The 23,480-nt window shown below is 39.2% G+C and overlaps 1 protein-coding gene and 1 pseudogene across 22 annotated transcripts in view; both read right to left on the reverse strand.

Moving 5' to 3' along the window:
- The window catches only part of N4BP2L2 (NEDD4 binding protein 2 like 2), a 95,947-nt gene that overhangs the window by 46,466 nt on the left and 26,001 nt on the right, over positions 1 to 23,480 (reverse strand). For 3 of the 22 annotated variants that reach the window (XR_012426439.1, XR_012426438.1, XR_012426437.1), the window contains exon 7: positions 21,040 to 21,119. Coding sequence is in view for 2 of the 8 variants with exons in the window: in XM_074021164.1 (XP_073877265.1) it covers positions 21,041 to 21,119 (79 nt within the window). In the remaining 6 variants the exon portion in view is untranslated. 22 annotated transcript variants of the gene reach the window in all.
- On the reverse strand, positions 6,409 to 6,964 carry LOC141408961 (MICOS complex subunit MIC10 pseudogene; annotated as a pseudogene).

Raw genomic sequence — 23,480 nt, forward strand, 5'->3', positions numbered from 1 at the left:
AGCCTCCCAAAGCACTAGGATTACAGGCATGAGCCACTGCGCCTGGCCGAAGCTATTGTTTTTATCTGAGTATTTGGTGACTTACACAAGCAGTCCCCAACATTTTTTGGGGTGGTTTCGGGGATGAAACTGTTCCACCTCAGATGATCAGGCATTAGTTAGATTCTCATAAGGAGTGCAGCAACCTAGATCCCTCACATCCACAGTTCACAATAGAGTTCGTGCTCCTATAAGAATCTAACGCCACTGCTGATCTGAGAGGAGGCTGAGCTCAGGCAGTAATGCTCACTTGCCCACCGCTCACCTCCTGCTGTGCAGCCCAGTTCCCAACAGGTCAGGTCGAAGTTCCAGGGGTTAGGGATCCCTGACTTATACAAATGGGTGGAAATGTAATGGTTAGTTTTGTAATTAGAGTAAATCCTCATTTTTCACCCAGATTAAAGCAAAAAAAACCTTTTTTCAGGAGCCTTGAGACCTACTAATGCCTCCAAGGTTTAAGACAGACTTATACAGTGGCTCTGAACCTGAAAAGAAAAAAACAAAACAGAACCCAAAGAAAATTCATAGTTCTGAGATTCTGAAGAGAAAAGGGGCAGGGTGGTAATTTTTTGCTATCTGGGAGGAGGTCTCAAAAGACTCTTCTTACATGGTTATTGCAATGTTTTTCATCACACTTACCATACATATTTTACATACATTATAAAACTATATTACATGCTCATGATAAATTACAAAGGTTCACAGATTCCAGCATTACCATTATTACTTTGACTCATCATGCTCCTGTTATACTAAGTAAATGAAACACAAAAAGGGAAAATAATTTCTGTGGATGTAGAATAAATTCTAGTAATTTTACATTACAAATAATGCCTTTTGATGGGCTGGCCACACCAAAAGAACTCTAGGCTACAAAATAGTTATGCCAATAATCAACAGTTTTTATAATAAGAAAAACTGAAAAACTATATATATATGTACGTTTTGTTTTGTTTTTTTTGAGACAGAGTCTTTCTCTGTCACCAGGCTGGAGTGCAGTGGGGCGATCTCAGGTCACTGCAACCTCCGCCTCCCAGGTTCAAGCAATTCCCCTGCCTCAGCCTCCCAAGTAGCTGGGACTACAGGCACATGCCACCACGCCTGGGTAATTTTTTGTATTTTAGTAGGGACAGGATTTCACCATGTTGGCCAGGATGGTCTCAATCTCCTAACTTCGTGGTCCACCCGCCTCGGTGTCCCAAAGTGCTGGGATTACAGGCGTGAGCCACCGCACCTGGCCGAAAAAAGTATATTTATTCACCAGAAGCTCTTCCTAATTGCACTGGCGAGTTCTTATGGAATCTGCATACATAGAAAAAAGATTTACTTTGTAAGAAAAGTCTTTTCATATACTCCCCACAAAGGTCTAACTCTGACAACTTGAAAAGCAACAAATGACTTTCTGAAAACTATCGGAAAAGAAAAATGTTTTATTACGTTAACTTGTTTAATTTTGCTTCTTGTCCTAAGCCTGAAATGAGATAGATGACATCTGTGCATAATTTCACATGTGCATCACTCTTACAAACTTAGGATTTAGGACTTTTAAAATACATTATTTTTTACACATCTCAAAACACCAAGTTTTTTTTTTTTTTTTTTTTTTTTTTTTTTTTTTTGAGACAGAGTCTCCCTTTGTCGCCCAGGCTGGAGTGCAGTGGTGCAATCTCGGCTCACTGCAAGCTCCGCCTCCCGAGTTCACGCCATTCCGCTGCCTCGGCCTCCCGAGCAGCTGGGACTACAGGCGCCCAAGACAAATTTTTAAAAAATCATTTTTCCTATGTAGCAAATATCTTTAGGCCTAGCATCTGTTTTATCAGAAGTTAATATATTTAAGATGAAAATTCATTTGTATGTTATGCTTGAAAAGGATATTAATACCCTTTCATATGGCAAACTTACTTTTTAGTAAATTCCATTAGTAACAGGCGCACTATTAAGATAGCCCGATTTACTACTTTTTGAGTTCTCAACATGCTGGACACATGTAAAACAGTCACAGTTGTTGTTTTAAAACAAATTTTGCAACCACATTTCTAAACCTTTTCAAACATGAGAGTAAGAAATAAGTATCATGCTCTCAAAAAGTTTCCAAAACTACATGGTCTCAAAAGTACACATTTAAAATTTTGTATATTTAAAATGGCAGATTAACTTTTGAGCTAATCATTTATACAGGGACATAGAAAACAACAAAATGTGTGAACGTTTTGTAGCTTTTTTTTTTTTTTTTTAATTTCAGACAGAGTCTCACTCACTCTGTCGCCCAGGCTGGAGTGCTGTGGTACGAACTCAGCTCACCGTAGCCTCTGCCTCCCAGGTTCAAGCAATTATCCTCCTCACCCACCTGAGTAGCTGGGATTACAGGTGACCGCCACCACGCCCGGCTAATTTTTTGTATTTTTAGTAGAGATGGGGTTTCACCATGTTGGCCAGGCTGCTCTCGAACTCCTGACCCCAGGTGATCCACCCGCCTCAGCCTCCCAAAGTGCTGGGATTACAGGTTTAAGCCACCGCACCTGGCCTGTTTCTTTTTTCTTTCTTTCTTTTTTTTTAAGAGATAGCTCACACCCATTTTCTGGCTGTCCTTCAGGCTTGAGTTCTTTGATTCAGTTCTCATGCCTTTATCTATTTGTGCATCATTATGTTGCACATGTCCAAGAATTAAGTGTTGACTTTCAGTGGTGTAAAAGCGAAAAAAAAAAAAAAACAACAAAAATTCCTATTTACAGTACATTCATGGTTTAAATTGGTACACAAACAGTTTTTCTTAGGCTTTTATCATTAGCCAACATCACCATACTCATTCAACAAAAATTATATAACTTCTTATTTCTTTATGCCTATCTGAAGAACTCAGACTGCTGGGTACTGTGAGTTGGATAAGTCCCCCTGCCCCTCAAGACCAAAATTACAGCAAAGTCTCTGTCAAGGTTTCATATTAAAATGTTGAAAGTGGATACAAAATCAAGAGACTAAAACAGTGTATTTTCAATCATGTTTCACACTATTTTTAGTGTATAAGAAGGAAATCAACCTTCATGTAACTGCCTTAGGCATATAACTGCCTGAAATTTTCTGGGTAGCCAGAGTGGCAACTGACAAGGATTCAGACTTATTGATGAACTATTAAATACCGCAAGCGAATGTTACTCACTATACTACTTAGATTTCTGGTAGAGCAAAGAAATGACTAAAAGGCAGGTGTCCTGGATACTAGTCCTTCTACTGACTGTAAGTGGTAAGTTATTTTATCTCTTTGGATTTTGCTTTCCTCATCTATAAAATACGAGATTTGGCCAGGAGTGGTGGCTCACACCTTTAATCCCAGCACTTTGGGAGGCTGAGGTTGGCGGATCACTTGAGGCCAGGAGTTTTGAGAACAGCCTGCTAACATGGTGAAACACCTTGTCTACTAAAAATACCAAAAAAAAAAAATTATCTGGGTGGTGTATGCCTGTAATCCCAGCTACTCAGGTAGATGAGGCATGAGAATCTCTTGAACCTGGGAGGCGGAGGTTGCAGTGAGCCGAGATCATGTCACTCCACTCCAACCCGGGCAACAGAGCGAGACTCAGTCTCGAAAAATAAAAAATAAAAAATAAAATGTGAGATTTGAAGGAGATATCTTGTAAATCCCTTTTAGCCCCAACACTCATTTTTTTTAGCATGTTAAATACCATCAAATAGAAACCAATCAGATGTTTACTATTTTTGACAGAATCTAGAATATCCATAAATAGCACCTCATTCACAGTATTCACAGGAGAAAGCAAAAAAAGTACTATCTTTATATGCAGTATGAGTCATGGACTGGGACAGCAACTTGTAAAAGGTCACAAAACTGTAGCATCCCGAGAACAGTTACACTAATTTTTTACTTTTTTTTTCCTTTTTTAGAGGCAGGGTCTTGCTCTGTCACCCAGGCATGATCACAGCTCAATGCAGCCTCGACCTACAAGGCTCAAGGGATCCTCCCTCCTCAGCCTCCCAAGTAGCTGGCACTAAAGGCATGTGCTACCATGCCCAGCTAATTTTTTAGTAGAGATGAGGTCTCACTATGTTGCTCAGGCTGGTCTCAAACTCCTGGGCTCAAGTGATCTTTATGCCTCAGCCTCCCAAAGTACTGGGATTGTAGGTGTGAGCCACGGCACCAGGCTGATCCTAGTATCTTGGTTGCGATTGCAGTTTTCTATTCACTATACTATCTTTGTTGCTGTTTGGCAATACTTAGCAATGTGTGTAACCTTTCCCACTCCCAATTAGCCGATTTGCTCTCTAATGGACTCAAACTTACCCTGCTCAATTTTTTACTGCTTGGTATCCAAAACATTCTCCTTCCCCTTCAGTTCTAGCATTAGAATAATTACCAATGATACCTTCTCGTTTCCTAAGGATACAAATTAGAGTTCCAGGTACAGTATTTGTCTCATTTTCTATATTATTAACTTTCTACATAAATTTTAACCACATAAAGACTCTGTCACTACTATCTCTATATTAATCAGTATCTGCTCGAGGCCGGTACCTTTAAACAGATCCAATACACCTAAGCATCAAGTGGCTGAAAAAGACACCAGAGGTTCTTTGTACTATTTGCTACAATGGTTTTGGACCTTCCTTCCTCTGTGATTGTTCTCTTATGCTCTTTCAGGACTCCCAGGCTCCTAGTCCTTGATATCAACGAATGAAATTGGTTTCCCAGGTTCTCTAAAGACATTGGCTTGAACATTTCTTCTGCATTTTTCCATAACTTTCCCAAGCAGAATATCCTGCCCTAGCTGTATTCTCCAAGACGTATGTTCTATCAATAATCTGGCTGGCCAAAACCTCAACAAAGTCCCTTTGCTCCCACCTCCCCCGCACAAGTTTGTAGACTTCTCCCTAAAACTGGCAGACATGTACAAGTGAGAGGTCACACTCTATTCCCTGTATCCAGGAAAGGTGGAGGGTGTAAATTCTAGCTTCCAACTAGTTCCAGCGAATTGCACCTCACATTAGGCATTCTTGTCTCATAGTCTCTCTGGGACTCTACCTATCCCAGAAAAAAACTGAATAAACTGCACAGCTTTCTTATGCACAAGCTGCCATGGATACTCAAGAATCCATGAGTCTCAGACTTCAAAGGGCTAACATTCAGCCAGTATACTCTTACGGCCTCAAAGTTTGTTAAAATACTGAAATTCTTACCATTTGGCAAATAGTGTCCTGAGCCACTGCCTAATCCTGTAGCCCAGCATATTCTCTAGGATCCTTACTAACCCATCAACAGGCTAAGGACGGGAACCCTAAAGGGCCCATAGGTCCCTTCTCTAGCATAGTAACCAGCCTCTATTTTGACTGGTTAGTAGCCATGCAGTCAACCCCTACTCCCAGCCCCCAAAGTTGTACCTTCTGGACAATGGCTTTGGATTCTTCTAGATACTCCCAAGGACTAGGCTGTGCATTTCTTACCTTTGCCACCCAGATGCGGGGCAACTCAAATGGGTCTGCAAAGTAACAGATATAGCACTAGCCAGTCCAGATTACTGAATCCAGTTCTTTGATGTCTCCTCTGCCAGAGCTGGCCTGGTACCTGGCAGGAGATATGATACCAGTGGCAGTGGCACTGGCACCTCATCAGGCAAATGCCCGGTGCCTTGTTTTTTTTTTTAGATGGAGTCTCGCTCTGTTGCCCAGGCTGGAGTGCAGTGGCATGATCCCAGCTCATTGCAACCTCCACCTCCTGGGTTCAAGCGATTCTCCTGCCTCAGTCTCCTGAGTAGCTGGGATTACTGCTACTGGGTGTCTGCTACCATGCCCGGGTAATTTTTGTATTTTCAGTAGAGATGGGGTTTCTTCATGTTGGTCAGGCTGGTCTTAACTCCTGACTTCAAATGATCCGCCTGCCTCAGCCTCCCAAAATGCTGGGATTACAGGCATGAGCCACCCTGCCCTGCCGGTGCCTTTTGATTCCGAGGCTGTGACTACTCACCACTGATTCCCCACAGTTGCCTTCATGTGGCTGGTTACCTGTGGGAACTGCAGCCTGCCCAAAATTTTGAATGAGGCAGCCAGGAAGGGCAATGTGCTAGCTGGCGGACTGGGCCACCACACCAACTATTACATAATTTAAATATTACTTCTGAAAAAAAGGCATATGCAACCAAGCTACCTATGTTTTTTTTACCCCTTCTGACATATCTGATGACTTAGCCCTGGTGAAAAAACAATCAAAGACACTTGTTGATTGCCAAGAATTGGGTCAGCTAGCTGATAGGCCATCAAATTTTAACTGCATTTTTTTTCCCTATTTTTGCTTAATGTATTTAAGACCACCTCCTTACAATTTCCAGAGAGAAAATACGAAACAAGAAACAGACTTGGTTTCAAATACATAAAGAGTGTGCTGGAGTTTAAAGCATTACTAATAACATTGTTACAGAAGAATGACAGCTTACTCCAGGGTACTTCAGTATTCCTGAGGAATAAACATGATTTCTCTTTTCCTCCCACTGGGATGTTGTCAGGTGGTCACTGCTCCTGTCCTTTGACATGTTTTCCATGCAGAATATATGGAACCTGGAAATCACGCTGACAGTTGGAATAAACCATTCCTAATCCCATGCCAGAACCAAAGGCCACATTCTTCTTTTAAAGAAGGTGAGAAAACAATCCCTAATCCAAAACCAGTACCTATCTACCACATCCAGCAGGCACTGGTCCCACTTCCTGCTCAGCTCCACCTCTGACATGTTCCCCACCCACAGCTCCAGCTTTCCTCTCACTCTAGACATCTTGTAATGATTCTACACGCAAAAGTTCAAAGTAAGAACTCCTGAATCTTTCAGCTACTCTAATATGCGTTCTGACCTGATAGCACCTTGTCACCATTCTTGAACAAGACTTGACAGTCCAGCTCATATTAGGGTAGCTAGGCTTATATGGGAGTGATGTGAGGTGTTCATACAAATTAAAGTGAACTCCTGCTTCTCAAAGAAAACAAGTCTCTTTTGGTCAAGAAAAAGAGGGGTTTCACCAAATGACACTCTTGGTAACCTGCCACCCCTCTCAAATGGATGTATTCACTTTCAGAGTGAGATTCAGTTTCCACAATAGAGAGAGGGAAAACACGAGTTGAGGAGAACCCCATCTTTCCCTAATAAATGCTAGTGCTCTTTAATGGGGGAAAACAAACAAAAACCCCAAAGAACTCTGGCTCTAAAAGGACCAGGGTAGTCTCATGTACTAACTGTACAGACGGGATAAACCAGTCTACTCGTCTTTCTTTACATCAGAGAGGTCTCCTTGCTCCCAAGTTTTCAGTTTCTTCTAACCGATAACCTGGACAGCTGAAATGATCCAGCTGATTCTCTGTCACATGATCTGGAAATCCAGGCAACAACAGAGGTCACATCACCCTGAGAGATGCTCCACTCCAAACCCTCTGGCCATCACTGAAACTAAGACAAATAAACTGGATCAACCAAGAGATGGCCAAACATAAGCTACACCTGACCAAAGTCACGGCCACCCTGCAGTGCCTTCCAAAGAGCAGAGTGCTGGAGGAGAAATGAAGGAGACTACACTATCAGATGGGCAGATGTGCCTCAGTAGAATGAGCCCCACACAAATATTATGGCTTTGCCACACCACTGCCCTGACAGGCTGCCTCAGGCTGCACAAGTTATTCAACAAACATGACAAAATGTTCCATGGCCTCCCAACTGATACAATGTTCACAGATGTTTCCTCTCACTACTGTAGTATGCTCCACACCAAACAGTGCTATTCAAGTGTCATCTATACTGATGCCAGTCCATGAAGTTTGCTACTGATCCACAAGTACAGAAATTGAGAATAACCAAAAAAAAAAAAAAAAAAAAAAGGGTATAGAAATTTGACACAGTAATTTTTTTTTTCTTTGAGAGAGTCTCTCTCTGTCACCCAGGCTGCAGAGCAGTGGCGTGATCTCAGCTCATTTTAACCTCCACCTCCTGGGTTTAAGTGACTCTCCCATCTCAGCCTCCTGAGTAGCTAGGATATAGGCATGAGCCACCATACTTAGCTAATTTTTATATTTTTTGGTAGAGATGGGGTTTCATTATGTTGGCCAAGCTGGTCTCAAACTCCCGGTCCCTGTAATTCCTACCAAAGTGTTGGGATTACAGGCGTGAGCGACTGTATGTAGCTGACACAGTAATTATGGTCTGTTGAATTAAACAAAATATTTGGTTTGTATTTTAAAATTTTTTGTAATTCACTTCATTCATTCATTCATTCAAGACAGAATCTCATTCTATTGCCTAGGCTGGAGTGCAGTGGTGCGATCTTGGCTCACTGCAATCTCCGCCTCCTGGGTTCAAGCGATTCTCATGCCTCAGCTGAGTAGGGGGGATTACAGGTGTGAACCACCATGCCCAGCTAATTTTTGCATTTTTAGTAGAGATGGCATTTTGCCATGTTGGCCAGACTGGTCTTAAACTCCTAACCTCAAGTGATCCACCCACCTCGGCCTCCCAAAGTGCTGGGATTACAGGTGTGAGCCACCACACCCGGACCTAGTAATCATTTCTTTATTACACATTACCAAAGTATCAGACTGTGATGGACTGGAATTTTAAAAAAATTTATCTTTTGGCTGGGCATGGTGGCTCACCCCTGTAATCTCAGCACTTTTGGAGGCTGAGGCAGGTGGATCGCTTGAGCCCAGGAGTTCAAGGCAGCCTGGGCAACATGGTGAAACTCCAATTCTACAAAAAATTTAGCTGAGCGGGGGGGCGCACACCTATAGTCCCAGCTACTCAGGAGGCTGAGGCACAAGAATTGTTTGAACCCAGGAGGTGGAGGTTGCACTGAGCAGAGATTGTGCCATTGCACTCCAGACTGGGTGACAGAGTGAGACTCTGCCTCAAAAAAAAAAAAAAAATTAAAATTAAAATTAAAAAAGAAATATTGTTGTATGAATAAATACATTACTGTTTCTTGCTTCTAAACCTTTGATTATTCAGCTGCCACTGCCTACAGGCCCTTTTCTCATATTCTCTCCTTCTTGCTAAGTCTGATTTAAACTAGGCTTAGGCACCAACTCCTATAGGAAGCCTTCCTTGAACCTGGCCCTCTACTTTTCACTCACTGACTACCAATCCATAAACTGAACAGTGAAAAGTACACAGCTACACATTCACGCAGACAACAGAATTTTACTTCTTCTTCTCCTCACTACTGGTTCATATTTCTGAAACCAGAAAACACCATTCCATCCCTGGTAACTACGGATTCCACTTGTTACTTCCCTACTACACTAAGTACTTCTTTACATTAACTGCATACGTTGTCCCAAGGCTCAAGATACACCTTAAAAACTTAAGGGAAAAAAAAAAAGCATTCCTATATACACCAGGAAAGTCAGTACAGCGAGGAAGCCTCATTTTTTTTCTATACAATGTTCTCATGACTGCCAAATGCTGGAAGTCATCTTCTGGGTCTATTCAAAGTCAATCTCATGAACTCTCATTTCCAACTTACATCTATCATGTTCTTCACACTGTTCTTGACCTGCACGGACTCCAATCTCTGCTCTGTACCTTGGCTAAGCACAGACAACCTGGGCATAAAGAGTCAGAGTAAACTACAGAAATTTACCCAAGCTTACTTCTTCCTGTCCCACTCCCTATCATGACCAAGGACAATCCAGATAAAGCCCTTGTTCAGGGCTGGGAAGGCAGGCAGGAAGCTTATAGTCCAATTCTGTACCTTTAAATCAGTCCATCTCTCACCAAGAAACCATACAGCAAACAGCCACTAAACAAGCCTCAAACATCCCAACACCATTCATGGCAATGCTCTAGAATCATTCTTCTACACTTAACCTTACTCAGTTCCATTTTAGTTCTTGGCTCCTGACTCTGTCTACCAGTTTACCATGCCCTTGTCTAGTATTTGCTGACTGAACTTTTTTCCCAAGCATAACCTTTGGTGTTTTCTGAGACTTTTAGTCGAGTTCTACTGTGGCTCTTTTCACTGCTTGCTGCCTTGGGTATGATGCCCACCTGAGCTTCAGCCCTGGAGATCTACTATGCGCTCTGTGCCTTTAGCAGGTCTACCTAGGTCCCAAAACAATTCACGTGACCAAACACATTTCTTAGAAATTCCACATCAATGTCATACCATAGCAATTTATCCACGTCTTGCTTGAACAATTATTTAACTACTGACGGGCTGCTTCTCATTTCCTTTCTCTACTGAATGCTATCTATCCTGTCTACAAATAAAATTATTTCTCTATAAGTAAATTGTTTCTAAATAACTTCTACTTCAGTTTAAAAGTAGAAAATAAAAAGTCAGAAAGAACAATACAATTAAACATTCAGAATACGTCACCAGGTGCAGTGGCTCACGCCCATAATCCCAGCACTTAGGGAGGATCACTTGAGGGCAGGAGTTCAAGACTAGCCTGTAGAGATCCTGTCTCTACAAAAAATTAAAAAACAAACAAAAAAAAACCAGGCAGGGTGGCACGTGCCTGTAGTCCTAGCCACTCAAAAGGTTGTAATAGGAGGACTGCTTGAACCCAGGAGTTCAAGGCTGCAGTGAGCTGTGATCACACCACTGAACTCTAGCCTGGGTGACAGAGACTGTGTATCACAACAACAACAACAAAAAAGGCCGGGCGCAGTGGCTCACGCCTGTAATCCCAGCACTTTGGGAGGCCGAGGCGGGTGGATCATCTGAGGTCAGAAGTTCGAGACCAGCCTGACCAACATGGTGAAACCCTGTCTCTACTAAAAATACACAAAATTAGCTGGGTGTGGTCGTAGGCACCTGTAATCCCAGCTACTTGGGAGGCTGAGGCAGGAGAATTGCTTGGACCTGGGAGGTGGAGGTTGCCGTGAGCCAAGATCACGCCACTGCACTCCAGCCTGGGTGACAGAGCGAGACTCCATCTCAAAAAAAAAAAAACAAAAAAACTATTATTCTTAAAAATAAAAAATGTGGTAACAGTATCTTAAAATATTATAAACTGCCTCTTGTGCCTTCCAAACTGTGCCCTCTTCCTCTCTGTCTACTGAGTCTTAGGACAACTCTATCACTTTTTTTTTTCTATTTTTTTTGAGATGGAGTCTCACTCTGTTGCCCAGGCTAGAGTTAAGCAGCATGATCTCGGCTCACTGCAACCTCCAACTCCTGGGTTCTAGCAGTTCTTCTGCCTCAGCCTCCCAGTAGCTGGGATTACAGGCATGCATCACCACACCCAGCTAATTTTCTATTTTTAATAGAGATGAGGTTTCAGCATTTTGCCCAGGCTGGTCTTGAACTCCTGACCTCAAGTGATCTGCTGACCTCGGTCTCCTAAAGTGCTGGGCTTACAGGTGTGAGCCACTGCACCTGGCCCACTTTTCTAACTATTGTAAAAATAGAAAACTGATATCCTCTCAAAATGATGCTCCCATTCTGAATGAGTCATTTCACAGGAGCCCAGGATGCAATCAAGTAACGGTTTCACGTAACTACAGGTAGGCTGATATCACACCGTCACATGAACATTACACATAATGTTACTTATGAGAAACAAGGGGGAAAATGTCTCCACGAAAACGAAGAGATAGGAGAAAAAGACTTGCCACATTAACTTGACATTAAAACAAAATGAAAACCTTTTTTTTTCTTTTAAAGAAATGGGTTTGTGTGGGCTGCCCAATACACTGCTGTGTGAAATTAATCATACCAAATTTGCCAGTAAAAAAATGAAAATATCGGCTGGGCGTGGTGGCTCATGCCTCTAATCCCAGTACTTTGGAAGGCCAAGGCGGGTGGATCACAAGGTCAGGAGCTCGAGACCATCCGGGTTAACACAGTGAAACCCCGTCTCTACTAAAAATGCAAAAAATTAGCCGGACTACTCGGGAGGCTGAGGCAGGAGAATGGCATGAACCCGGGAGGCGGAGCTTGCAGTGAGTCAAGATCGCTCTACTGCACTCCAGCCTGGGTGACAGAGCGAGACTCCATCTCAAAAACAAAAGGAAATATCAATGTAATTAGATCATACCAACAGACTTTGCAATATAGGTGAGAAAACTTTGCCATTACTCAGGATAAAAAGGCATTTGCATCATCATAAATTGTTTTGAGCAATTCCAGACTAATCCATCAATGCTAATAAGGAATATATCTTTGATAAATTAGATAATGAAAAAAATCAAACTCTATCCTTCTAGACCTACTACAGCATTTTTGTTTGTTTGTTTTTTGAAACAGAGTCTTGCCCTTTCTCCCAGGCTGGAGTACAGTGGCTCAATCTCAGCTCACTGCAACCTCTGCCCTCCTGGATCAAGGAATGCTCCTACCTCAGCCTTCCAAGTAGCTGGGATTACAGGCATGCACCACCACAGCAGGGTAACTTTTTATTTTTTGTTTGCATTTTTGGTAGAGACAGGGTTTCATCATGTTGGCCAGGCTGGTCTCGAACACCCGGCCTCAAGTGATCCGCCCTCCTCAACTTCCCAAAGTGCTGGGATTACAGTCTGAGTCCAGCCTATTACAGCATTTCTAACTACTATAAAAATGGGTTGTTTCCTTCTCTGCTCATCTTCAGTGTATTATCAAAAGAGGTAAAATCATCAAAAGGCAAACAAAAATCACAGAATTCCAAGACTAAAATAAGAACTATTTCAGCAGAAACTCTAAAATATTCATGTTGCTTAATCCATCCAATAACCCTACACTGTAGATTAAAAAGACTTAATCATTTAATTATGAGGAAAAGTTTCAGAAAATTACATGAGTTGATCAAGCTGCAGTCAAAACTGCAACTTTGAATTCTGCAATTTCAAACTCTGTGTTGTACTAAATTAGTGGTTTCTGTCTCCCTCTGCCCTTTACAACAATCCCTGAGATACTTCTAAGGAGCAGTCTGAAACTACAGAACTCCATTGTTCCATGAACACCACTGTCAAGCAACTTACTATATACTTCTTGATGAAACACATTCCATTTTCAGAAAGCTTTGAATACTGGAAGTCATTAAAAGCATTTATATTTGGACAGGCATGGTCTCTCACACCTGTAATCCAAGCACTTTGGGAGGCTGAGGTAGGCAGATCACCTGAGGTCGTAAGTTCAATACCAGCCTGGCTCTACTAAACCCCGTCTCTACTAAAAATACAAATATTAGCCGGGTATGGTGGCACGCGCCTGTAATCCCAGCTACTTCGGAGGCTGAGGCAGGAGAATCGCTTGAACCCAGGAGGTGGAGGTTGCAGTGAGCTGAGATCGTGCCATTGCAGTCTAGCCTAGGTGACAGAGAGAGACTCTGTCTCAAAAAAAAAAAAAAAAAAAAAAAAAAAAGGCATTTATATTGCACTAATTAGTGCCTCAAAACAGCTATGGAACACAGTACGATTTAATTAAAGTATAATACTATAACATCTCAGTGTTGCTTCTTAAAGGTGCCAGCAGAAATAATTTCTGGGAGTATTCAAACACAAATCAAGCTTTTTTTTATGTGCTTAATACTGAGCCAGACCCTAAGGACATAAAAACACAGTCCCTGCATTCAAAATTGTTAATCCCACAAAGCAAGACTAGTACTAATCCATATTCTATGTAAAAGCCATCGGGTTCCCACCATCTTCATCAAGCTATCTATTCGCTTCATCAAGCTATATATTCAAGAGTAGAAGGCTTACCTTATTTACTTTTATATTTCCATCACTAGCATGTAAAAGCGGTGCAATAAATGTTCAATGCAAGTCTAGACAACAATTCCTTAAAATTTAAAAAGCTAAATTTTTAAGCAGTATAAACGACAAACAAGTTATTTCCATCATTAATTCACACAATCAACTTTTTCACTTCAAATAGTCAAATTATATTAATAGATCATAAGCTACAAAACCAAGGTAAAACTTCCTTAGAACGCAATCATGGCCACCTACAGTGGCTCATACCTGTAATCCCAGCACTTTGGGAGACCAAGGCAGGAGGATCACCTGAGCCCAGGAGTTTGAGACCAGCCTGGGAAACACAGTGAGATCCTATCTCTAAAAAAATTTAAAAATTAGCTGGGAGGACTGCTTGAGCCCAGGAGCTCAAGGTTACAGTGTACTATGATTGCACCACTGCACTCTAGCCTGGCAGCCTGGGTGAAAGAAAGACTCTCTTAAAAAATATGTAAGAAAGAGTCTTGTCTAAGAATTCTGAACCTGGGGTCCTCTGATGGACTTCCAGGGATATGTAAAACTCCAAAAATTTTTGGAAAGAACATACAGCAGATGAATTAGGACCTGAAATTTAAAAGAACCACTGATTAAGGCAAATGCCCTAACTTTACACACAAAGGAACTGCAGAAAAGAAGGAAATGTCTCCTAAGTGCCTCTCAACTAACCAGTGTTAAGAGCTACATTATTTATTTGCTAGGGTTCCCATGACAAAGTACCAAAGACTAAGTGGCTTAAACAATAGAAATTTATTTTCCCACACTTCTGAAGGCTAGATGTCCAAGATTAAGAAGTCCACAGGGTTTGTCTCTTCTCAGACCTCCCTCCTCAGTTTGTAGATGGCCTTCTCCAATGTCTTCACATGATCTTCCCTTTGTGTTTGTGTCCTAACCTCTTCTTATAAAGAGACTATGCATATTGGATTAGGGCCCATATGTATAACGTCATTTTATCTTAATTACCTTTTTAAAGGCTCCATCTCCAAATATGCTCGCATTCTAGGTACTAGGAGTTATGACTTTAACTTATAAATTTGGAGAGCATACAATTCAACCCCTAACATTCTGCCATCTGGCCCTTCAAAATTCATGTCCTTCTCATCAGTCCCATCAGTCCCAAAAGTCTTGACTTTTTGGGTACATTTCAGTATCAACTCTAAGCCCAAATCTCATCTAAATCTCATTTAGATCAGGTACAGGCGTACTCAAGGTTTCATCCTGAGGCAAAATTCTTCTCCAGCATGAACCTGTGAAACTAGACAAGTTATTTGCTTCCAAAATACACCACTGGTGGGATAGGCATACAATAAACATTCCTATTCCAAATAAATCAGAAAGAAGGGGTGATGGGTCCCAAGCAGGTCTGAAACGTATCAAGGCAAATCCCATTAGATTTTAAGGGTCAAGAATAATCTTCTTCAGCTTCATTCTCCATCTTCCCAGCTGACAGGGGTGGCAGCCCTGTTTTCTGAGCCCACCAGTGTGGTAGCCCACCTCCCTCAGCCCTAAGTAGCCCACCTTGACTCCTCAGGCCTGAGCCCTCTGGTCTTGTGGTAGCAACAGTAGCCTCTTTGACTTCTCAATCATCTTCAGGGTCATTCTTCCCTTTTCTTGAAGGAGAACACACACGTTCACAGCTAGATAGCTCTACTGACCCATTTTATAGAATCCCAGAAATCCAACAGACTTCCTTCATTTTTATCCCTCTGTTCCCTTCACTACCAGTCAGCAGCATTTCCAATGATATAACCCATCTCTATCCTGGTTTCTGCTAGTTAGTTGCTGCCAAGATGGCTGATTGGATCCACAAGTCACACACCCCTAACTGCTTTAGGAAATGGTTGTCTTGCAACAACTTTGATGTTATCTCCAGAACATGCTAAATTTTTTAATATGGATAGACTGAGAATTTTCCAAATCTTCAGGTTCTGGTTCATTTTGGCTTAATAATTCCTTCTTAAATTTCTCTCTCTCCTCTTGCATTTTACTTTAAGCAGCAAGGAGAAACCACGCCACATCTTTAATGCATTGCTTAGAAATCTCAGCTAAACATTCAAGTCATCACTTATGAGTTCATCCACTTTCCACAAAACACAATTTGGCTAGGTTATTTGCCACATTACAATAAGCATTGTCCTTCCCTCAGTTTCCAACAATATATTCCTCATTTGTTTGAGATCCTACCAGAAACACCTTTAACATTCATATTTCTACTAATATTTATTCAAGGTGACATATGTGTACCTCTAAGATGACTGAAGCTTTCTCTACAGCTCTCTTTTCTAAGCTTCACTAGAATCACCTTCAACATCCATATTTCTACCAACAATCTCCTCAAGGCAGTCTATGCTTTTTCTAACAAATACTTCTGGCCTCTACCCATTATCTAGTTCTAAAGCCTCTTCCACATTTTTAGGTATTAATTACACCAGCACCCCACTTTCCAATACCAAAATCCATATTAGTTACTAGGGCTCCCATAGCAAAGTATCACAGATTGGGCAGTTTAAAGAACAGAAATTTATTTTCTCACACTTCTAGAAGTCCAAGATCAAGGTGTCAGCAGTGTTGGTTTCTTCTAAAGCCTGTAGATCTCTTTGGCTTGTAGATGGCCATCTTCCTCCAGTGTCTTCACATGGTCTTACCTTACTGTGTGTCTGCTTCCTAATCACCTCTTCTTAATGGAAACCACTCATATGCGATTGAAGTCCACTCATATGACTTCATTTTATCTTCATTACCTTTTTAAAGGCCCTATCTCCAAATATAGTTACATTCTAGGTTCTACAGTTAGAATTTTAATCTTCAATATATGAGCTGGGTGTCTGTGTGTGGTAGTGGGGGGTGGGGGTGGATAGTTCATCCCATAACAAACCCAAACTACTCATTTACACTTATTGTATGAATACTGAATACCAATCTTTTCCAGCCACCATGCTAACTGATGACCATGCAACAGTGAGCAAAACAGGTATAATACCTGACTCATGTAGCTTAAAAATAATGAAGGGAAATAATCATATACAAATGAATAAAGTACATGAGAACATTTGAGACCTCATCAAGCTTGCTATGTCCAAGAAAACTCAAATCTGAAGGACAAGAATGGGAGGGGTATGTGCACATACTTTTTAGCAAGAGGGAACAGCATAGCACATTCAAGGAATTGAGAGGTGGCCATCAGGGCTGGAATACAGAAAGTGAGAAGAGTAGCTAAAAAAACATGAAGTTGGATAGGAAAAACAGTCACATAATCCAGGATCTTAAACATCACATTATGATTTCTGGTCTTTATTCTAAGAGCAATGGGAAGCAACTGAAAGGCGTTAAACATGATCACATTTTCCCTTGAAAAGATCACTCTGACAGAGAGAGGCGACAAGGAGCTTCTAAGGTGCTAGTAATATTTCCTGACCTGGGTATTAATTATCTAGATACACTCACTGTGTGAAAATCCATCGAATGATGGTAGTTAAAAATGTAGGAAGAGATACAAGAGATATTCAGGTGGCAAAGTCCATAGAATCTATTTGATGGATTGAACATGAGGGGGAAAGAAGGCATTGAAGAAGACTCTCAACTGTCTAGCTTACAGAAATAGATGAACGTAAATCCATTCACCGTGGGCAGGAAATCCTGGAGTCCCAGATTTAGAGATCACAGGTTCAACTGGAGCAGGCTTTTTAAGCTTAAAAGTGGAAATGTCAGATAGACAGTTAAATATACAGACTGGAGTTCAGAGGAGAAGGTTAAGAAGAAAATACATTTGGGGGTTAAGATTGTTAACAGAACCAGTAGGTACAAAAATCAATCAGCCAACTATTTAATGAACTCCTACAGTACTATAGGCACTGGTTTAGATTTTGTGGACACAGCTGTGAACAAAATAAACATGTCCACATTGATCCTATATTCTATTTCAGGAATACTGTCAACAGATCAGTAGCAACGTCAACTACAAGTACTACGGTGAAAGTGACATCTCAGGTGAGACCTGAACATTAAGAAAATGCTAGGCATAGGAAGAGTAGACAAGAATAGCATTCCAAGGAGAAATAACAGCTAGAGCTTTTAGCAAGGACAAGCTTATCATGTCTGAAGAACAGTTCAAAGAAGCTGATATAGATGGACTGTAGTAAATGAAGACTGGTATAAGAGGGTCAGAGAAGCCGCCAAGGACTAAATTATGTTGCGTTTAAGCAGTGAATGATATTATTTATGTATTTTAAAAAGAACTTATAGACTACTCTAGCTGCTCTGTGGATAAAATTGTAGGGTGGCAAAAAAAAGTGGGGAGACTACTATGTCCACATGAGAAACGATGAGACCACACAGGGAAAGCTATGAGTAAGAATAGAAGATTGTCTAGAACTGAAATTTGAAGAATTCTAAAATTCAAGAACCAAGAGGAGAGGAAGGCAGCAAAGGAGACAGAAATAGCCACAGAGATCTGAACAAAAATCATATGTCAAGGAAGTCAAGTAAAGTATTTTAATGAAAAACTGATCAAAAATTACATGTTTGCTGAGTAGTCAAATAAGATTAGTGAATAATGCCCATGAATACAGAGGAATATTCTAGAGACCTTAAAAATCAATTTAGAGGAATGATAGGGACAGAACCTAAAATGGAGTGGGTTCAATATTATCAGAGGTGAGGGAGAAAAAGACAATGAATGTAGACTGCTCTTTAGAAAGAAGTTTGGCTATAAATGAGCTCTGTCAGATTGGAAGACTTGATCATGTTTAACTGTTGATGGGTCAGACTCAGGAAAGAAGGCGAGGTTGAAGTTACAGAGAGAAGGAATAACTGACAATGCATAAAATTTCCTGAGAAGGAAAGAGATGCAATTCAGAGTACAGGTGAAGGCATTCAATAAACAAACGGAAGAGAGGATGGACACAAATGGAGGTGGAACTCAGACTGCCTAACTCTCATAATAATGTGTTCTTCCCACTAAAATCATGCTATGAATATTTTGAAAAGCATCCAAAACAGGTCAACAAAATAACCAAAAGAAAGTTACTGAGTTACTGAGGTTGAAGAGCCAAATAATGACCCAATATATATTATTTTCAGATAAATAATGAAAAATCATGTGAAGATATGCATTAGTACCAGCTATTCTTGATTGCTGAATACAGATAAATATGTGAAAAAAGATGCAAGCATTTGTATGTTTTCTTTTTTTAAGTTACACATAGGATTACAGTTCTTTGGAAAAAGGGTTCTAAAAAGTGATTATGAACTTTTTGTTGAATCACTTTAAGACTGGGACAAATACCTGGAGTATTCTTCTCAGATAGTCTAGAAATTCTTCTGTAAACTGTTAAAGCAAAAAACTAGAACACAATCTGAAAAGAACCTTAAAAGAAATAATGAAAAGGCTCAACTCTGCTCTACTAATCTGTATTCTAGGATTTAATTTATTGATCATAAACCACAAATCTAAATAAAGACTACTGGTGAGGTTAAAATGGAAGAAAAGGCTCTGATATGGCATTGGATACACCAAGTTAAATGGGTGATCCTTCTTCTTTGGTGGTCTGGACATCCTTTCCTCAGCAAGTATCAAATATAACTAACTCATGCTCCATGTCCACATTTCCTATACAGGTTGAGCACTCATAATCCAAGAAGCTCCAAAATCCTGAACTTTTTGAGCACTGACATGATGCTCAAAGAAAATGTTCACTGGAGCACGTTAGATTTTCAGGTTAGATATGCTCAATCAGTATGTATTCTGCAAATATTCCAAAATCCAAAAGAAAATCTGAACTCCAAAACACTTCTGGTCTCAAGCATTTCAGATAGGGATATTCAACTTTTATTACAAACTGCCCTGTAATGTTGCTCTTCTTTGATTACTGCTTCCTTTGAATCAAAAGTTTGTTGTCTGTTTCCGGGAGAAGACTGTGCCTAATATCCAATAAACAGTTACTGATTCTTAGTAAAGGATAAAGCTCCTAGGACACAGTAGTGATCCCAAGATAACAAGATCCCTGGTTTTAATTTTCAAAATGTCTAGCCCATATCTCCTATCACATTTCCTATAAACACTTCAATTTACTAATATTCTAGATAAATGTCTTAACTGTATCTCTGCCAAGGGTTACACTGAACTATATACCAAAAATCTCAATACCCTTAAGTACTGCTTACCAGTTTCCTGAACTGAAAACTATGTTAATCTATTCATAAAACCAAGCACATTTCTTCTTTCATGAAGTCTTTTCTATTCTAAACAAAAACTCCGATTCTAGTTTAACACTTAGAACAATGAAGAAAAAACACAAACTACTCTTAAGGAATTAAGAGAAACCAAACAAGACCCAGTTCTTCCATTTTTTTAAGTTGACTAAAACAAAATAAAGCAAATACACAACAGTAAGAATTCTATACTTCAAGATTTCCCTTGGAAAATTTAAATTATTTACAAAGGAAACTTAAGTAATTGTTTCTTTTAGTGTTTTTAGAAAATTAATTTAAAATATCATAAAAGAATAAAAAAGTTCCTATAGAGAAAAAGCTCCTTTAATTCTTCAAATATTCAGAAAATTTATGTAACTTCCAAGATATCTACTACTAACATACTTAAGCAGTAAGTGGACATAAAAGAAAAATAAGTAAAACCACTTACAAGTAGTATTGACTTATTTTAGGAAATACTACCTGAAAATTAATTAGGGTAAAAAAAACCCAACTTACATAATGTAACAATCCATTTATTGAACACTATACATTTCAAATGCTAATTACAATAATCAAATATTAAAATTAATTTAAAACCTTAAAGCACAACAGTATATGTAAATAATTCAATGGAAAAAAATGTTCCTGAAATATGATTAAGTGTATGGATGTTTAATTTACAGAAAACATTTAAACATCAAATAGTATAAACTCTTTCTTTTTTTTTTTTTTTTTTTTTGAGACGGAGTCTCACTCTGTCCACTTAGGCTGGAGTGCATGGCACAATCTCAGCTCACTGCAACCTCCGCCACCCAGGTTCAAGCGATTCTCCTACCTCAGCCTCCCAAGTAGCTGGGATTACAGGCACATGCCACCACACCCGGCTAATTTTTCTATTTCCAGTAGAGACAGGGTTTCACCATGTTGGCCAGGCTGGTCTCGAACTCCTCACCTCAGGTGATTCACCTGCCCTGGCCTCCCAAAGTGCTGGAATTACAGGTGTAAGCCATTGTGCCCAGCCCAACTCTTTTCAATTTTGACTTTTAAAAACAGAATTCTAAATGGCCACTTAAAGATTTATTCATTCAACTTCCGTGATAAATCAACATACCTTATAACCTTATAAAATAAAGATACCATAAAGATGGAATCAACTCTTCACTGGAATTTCTTTTTAATCTTGGAAAAACACTAAATCAAAAAAAAAAAAAAGGGATAACTATGTGGTTTAAAAATAATACAGGGTTACAGTAGATAAATGTCTAACATCGATTTGAATCACAGTTTTATCTCTTTCTAGAGAAATCATTTTGGATAAGTTGTTTAACCTAAATTTTTGTTTTCTCTTTCTAAAACCATTGTAGAATTGTGAAAATTTAGAGACTGTAACAATCACATTTAGATGGGGCCCTAGCACTGATGGACATTAAATAAACAGCAGTTATTTAAATGGATATTAAGACTTTTTGCTACAAAATTCCTACTGTTTGTTGCAGCAGCACTGCATCATATAAGGAACCACTTGTAAAAATTTAACGCAAAATAGTTATCAGCTTTCCTTCAAAATCATTCAGTTAAGGGCAACCAGCAATCATGACATAATAGTGAATTCTGTAACAGTGAATTTCAACCTAGTGCTTATCAATTAACATCCATCATCATATAATTAATGTAAATATTTTTTCTCAAATCTGTACATTCAAGTTCCATGCCATGTTATGGATTCCCCACCAATGATTAACACAATAGATTTTTATAAATCTTTCCAGCCATTTTCGTATCTAAATTCTACCTAACCCACAGGGTCAGGAAACTAAATGCAGAGCTGGTGGTCTGTAAGTTTAACTTGGTTAAGTAAGGCTCAGAAGGAACAACAAGTTCAGTAGAATACAGGAGGGAAAAAGATATTATCTCCAGCTTTGCCAGTCACTTACCATCCCATCATCTTCATAAAAATATTATGAGGTTACAGGAGGATAGCTGAGCAAAAAACGAAGAGAATGAAAGAAAACATGTATACAAGAAAAGACTATGAAAGAAAAAGAAATACGATTTTTAAGATTAAGAAAAACCGAAAAAAAAAAAAATGAAGAGACATTCTGAAAGCTGTATAATTATAATTACCAATTGTAAATTAACACCAAGGATAAAACTTTAATTTTACATGTATCATCTGAAAACAGTTACAACTGAAAAATAAGAAAATAATCCAAATAATAAAGTATATTTTAATGGACTCTACTAAAACACAATTTCAACCACAAATAACCACATTATTCTTTTTCCCTTAGTTACTAGCAAAACTTAGAGGCAAACCCAACAGCTCCTCTCAAAATATTTCAATCTTCCCATTGATTTACAAAAAGTAGTTCAATTACAAAAAAAAAAAAAGGAAATGGAAATATTAAAAAACCAAACCAACACTTCCATGTGAAGTCTTCAGTTACTCACCAATTGCTAATGCAATTGTGTCTAGTTTTGAGATTAGGAATCAGACTACGCCTGTGTCCGTGCTACAGAAAAATAATCTATTTTTTTCACACTGAAATTTAAGAGAACTTATTAAAGTTAACATATTCCATTTTAGGAAGTTAATTATAATGTGTAATTATTACAATTATCACAACTGGAATGTGACAGGGTTATTTTTCACAGAGCAAAAATTTGTCAGAAGGAGAAGGAAGAAAAAGATTATGAATGATTAAATGAATTTCTATTGGATGTATAAAAAGTCAAAACTTTTCAACACACACAGCTTAGCTACTGGAATTAGTAACTATTTACTCTTGAGACTCTCTTTTCAGTTATTTGTGCTACTCCTTCTTCTTGTTCTTGTGCATAAAGAGTGATAATATATTAAGAATTTCTGTAGGAGATATTCCAAATTACTGCTTACACACATGTATATTCTATTACAAAAATTACACCACTCAATGTAGTCTAAATTACTGAGAGTAAATTTTAACCATTCTTTTACAATGTTTTCTGAACCTCGTTGCAGACAATCATAATTATTAGCTTTTCAAGGTTTGCTCTGAAACTTACAAACCATGCAAAAGTGAAAACTTACGCTTAACATATTTGGCAATTTGAATCAACTAAATTGAATCAATCTAAATACTGCTTTGCAAAGTAAAAAAGGAATCAAAACGACACATAAGACAATCACTAATCCCTATATTTTTAGGATCTATTTCAAGAAATTTAATACTACTTCTTACCATCCTAAGGATAGTGTAAGAAGAAAATACAGTATACATACAGGGAAGCCAAATGTTTTAATGATACCTTAACTTTAAAAATAAAGATTTGCATGCCAATCTTATCACCAAACGTTCATTAATCCCTTAATACAATCTCTCCTCAGAAAATTTACAAAGATAGAGCTGACAACTTTAATAGGAAAAATTTTAATTTATAAAAATTGTAGCTCCTAAAACTTAACTCTAAAAATCACCAACTTAACTTACTCCTGCTGCTGCCACCAAATTATTCATTCTGAATGTTCTGAATTATTTATTCTGAATCATAAGCTAAGACTTGGTTATGATT

Source organism: Macaca fascicularis, chromosome 17, assembly GCF_037993035.2.
Source record: "Macaca fascicularis isolate 582-1 chromosome 17, T2T-MFA8v1.1".
NCBI classification, from domain to species: domain Eukaryota; kingdom Metazoa; phylum Chordata; class Mammalia; order Primates; family Cercopithecidae; genus Macaca; species Macaca fascicularis.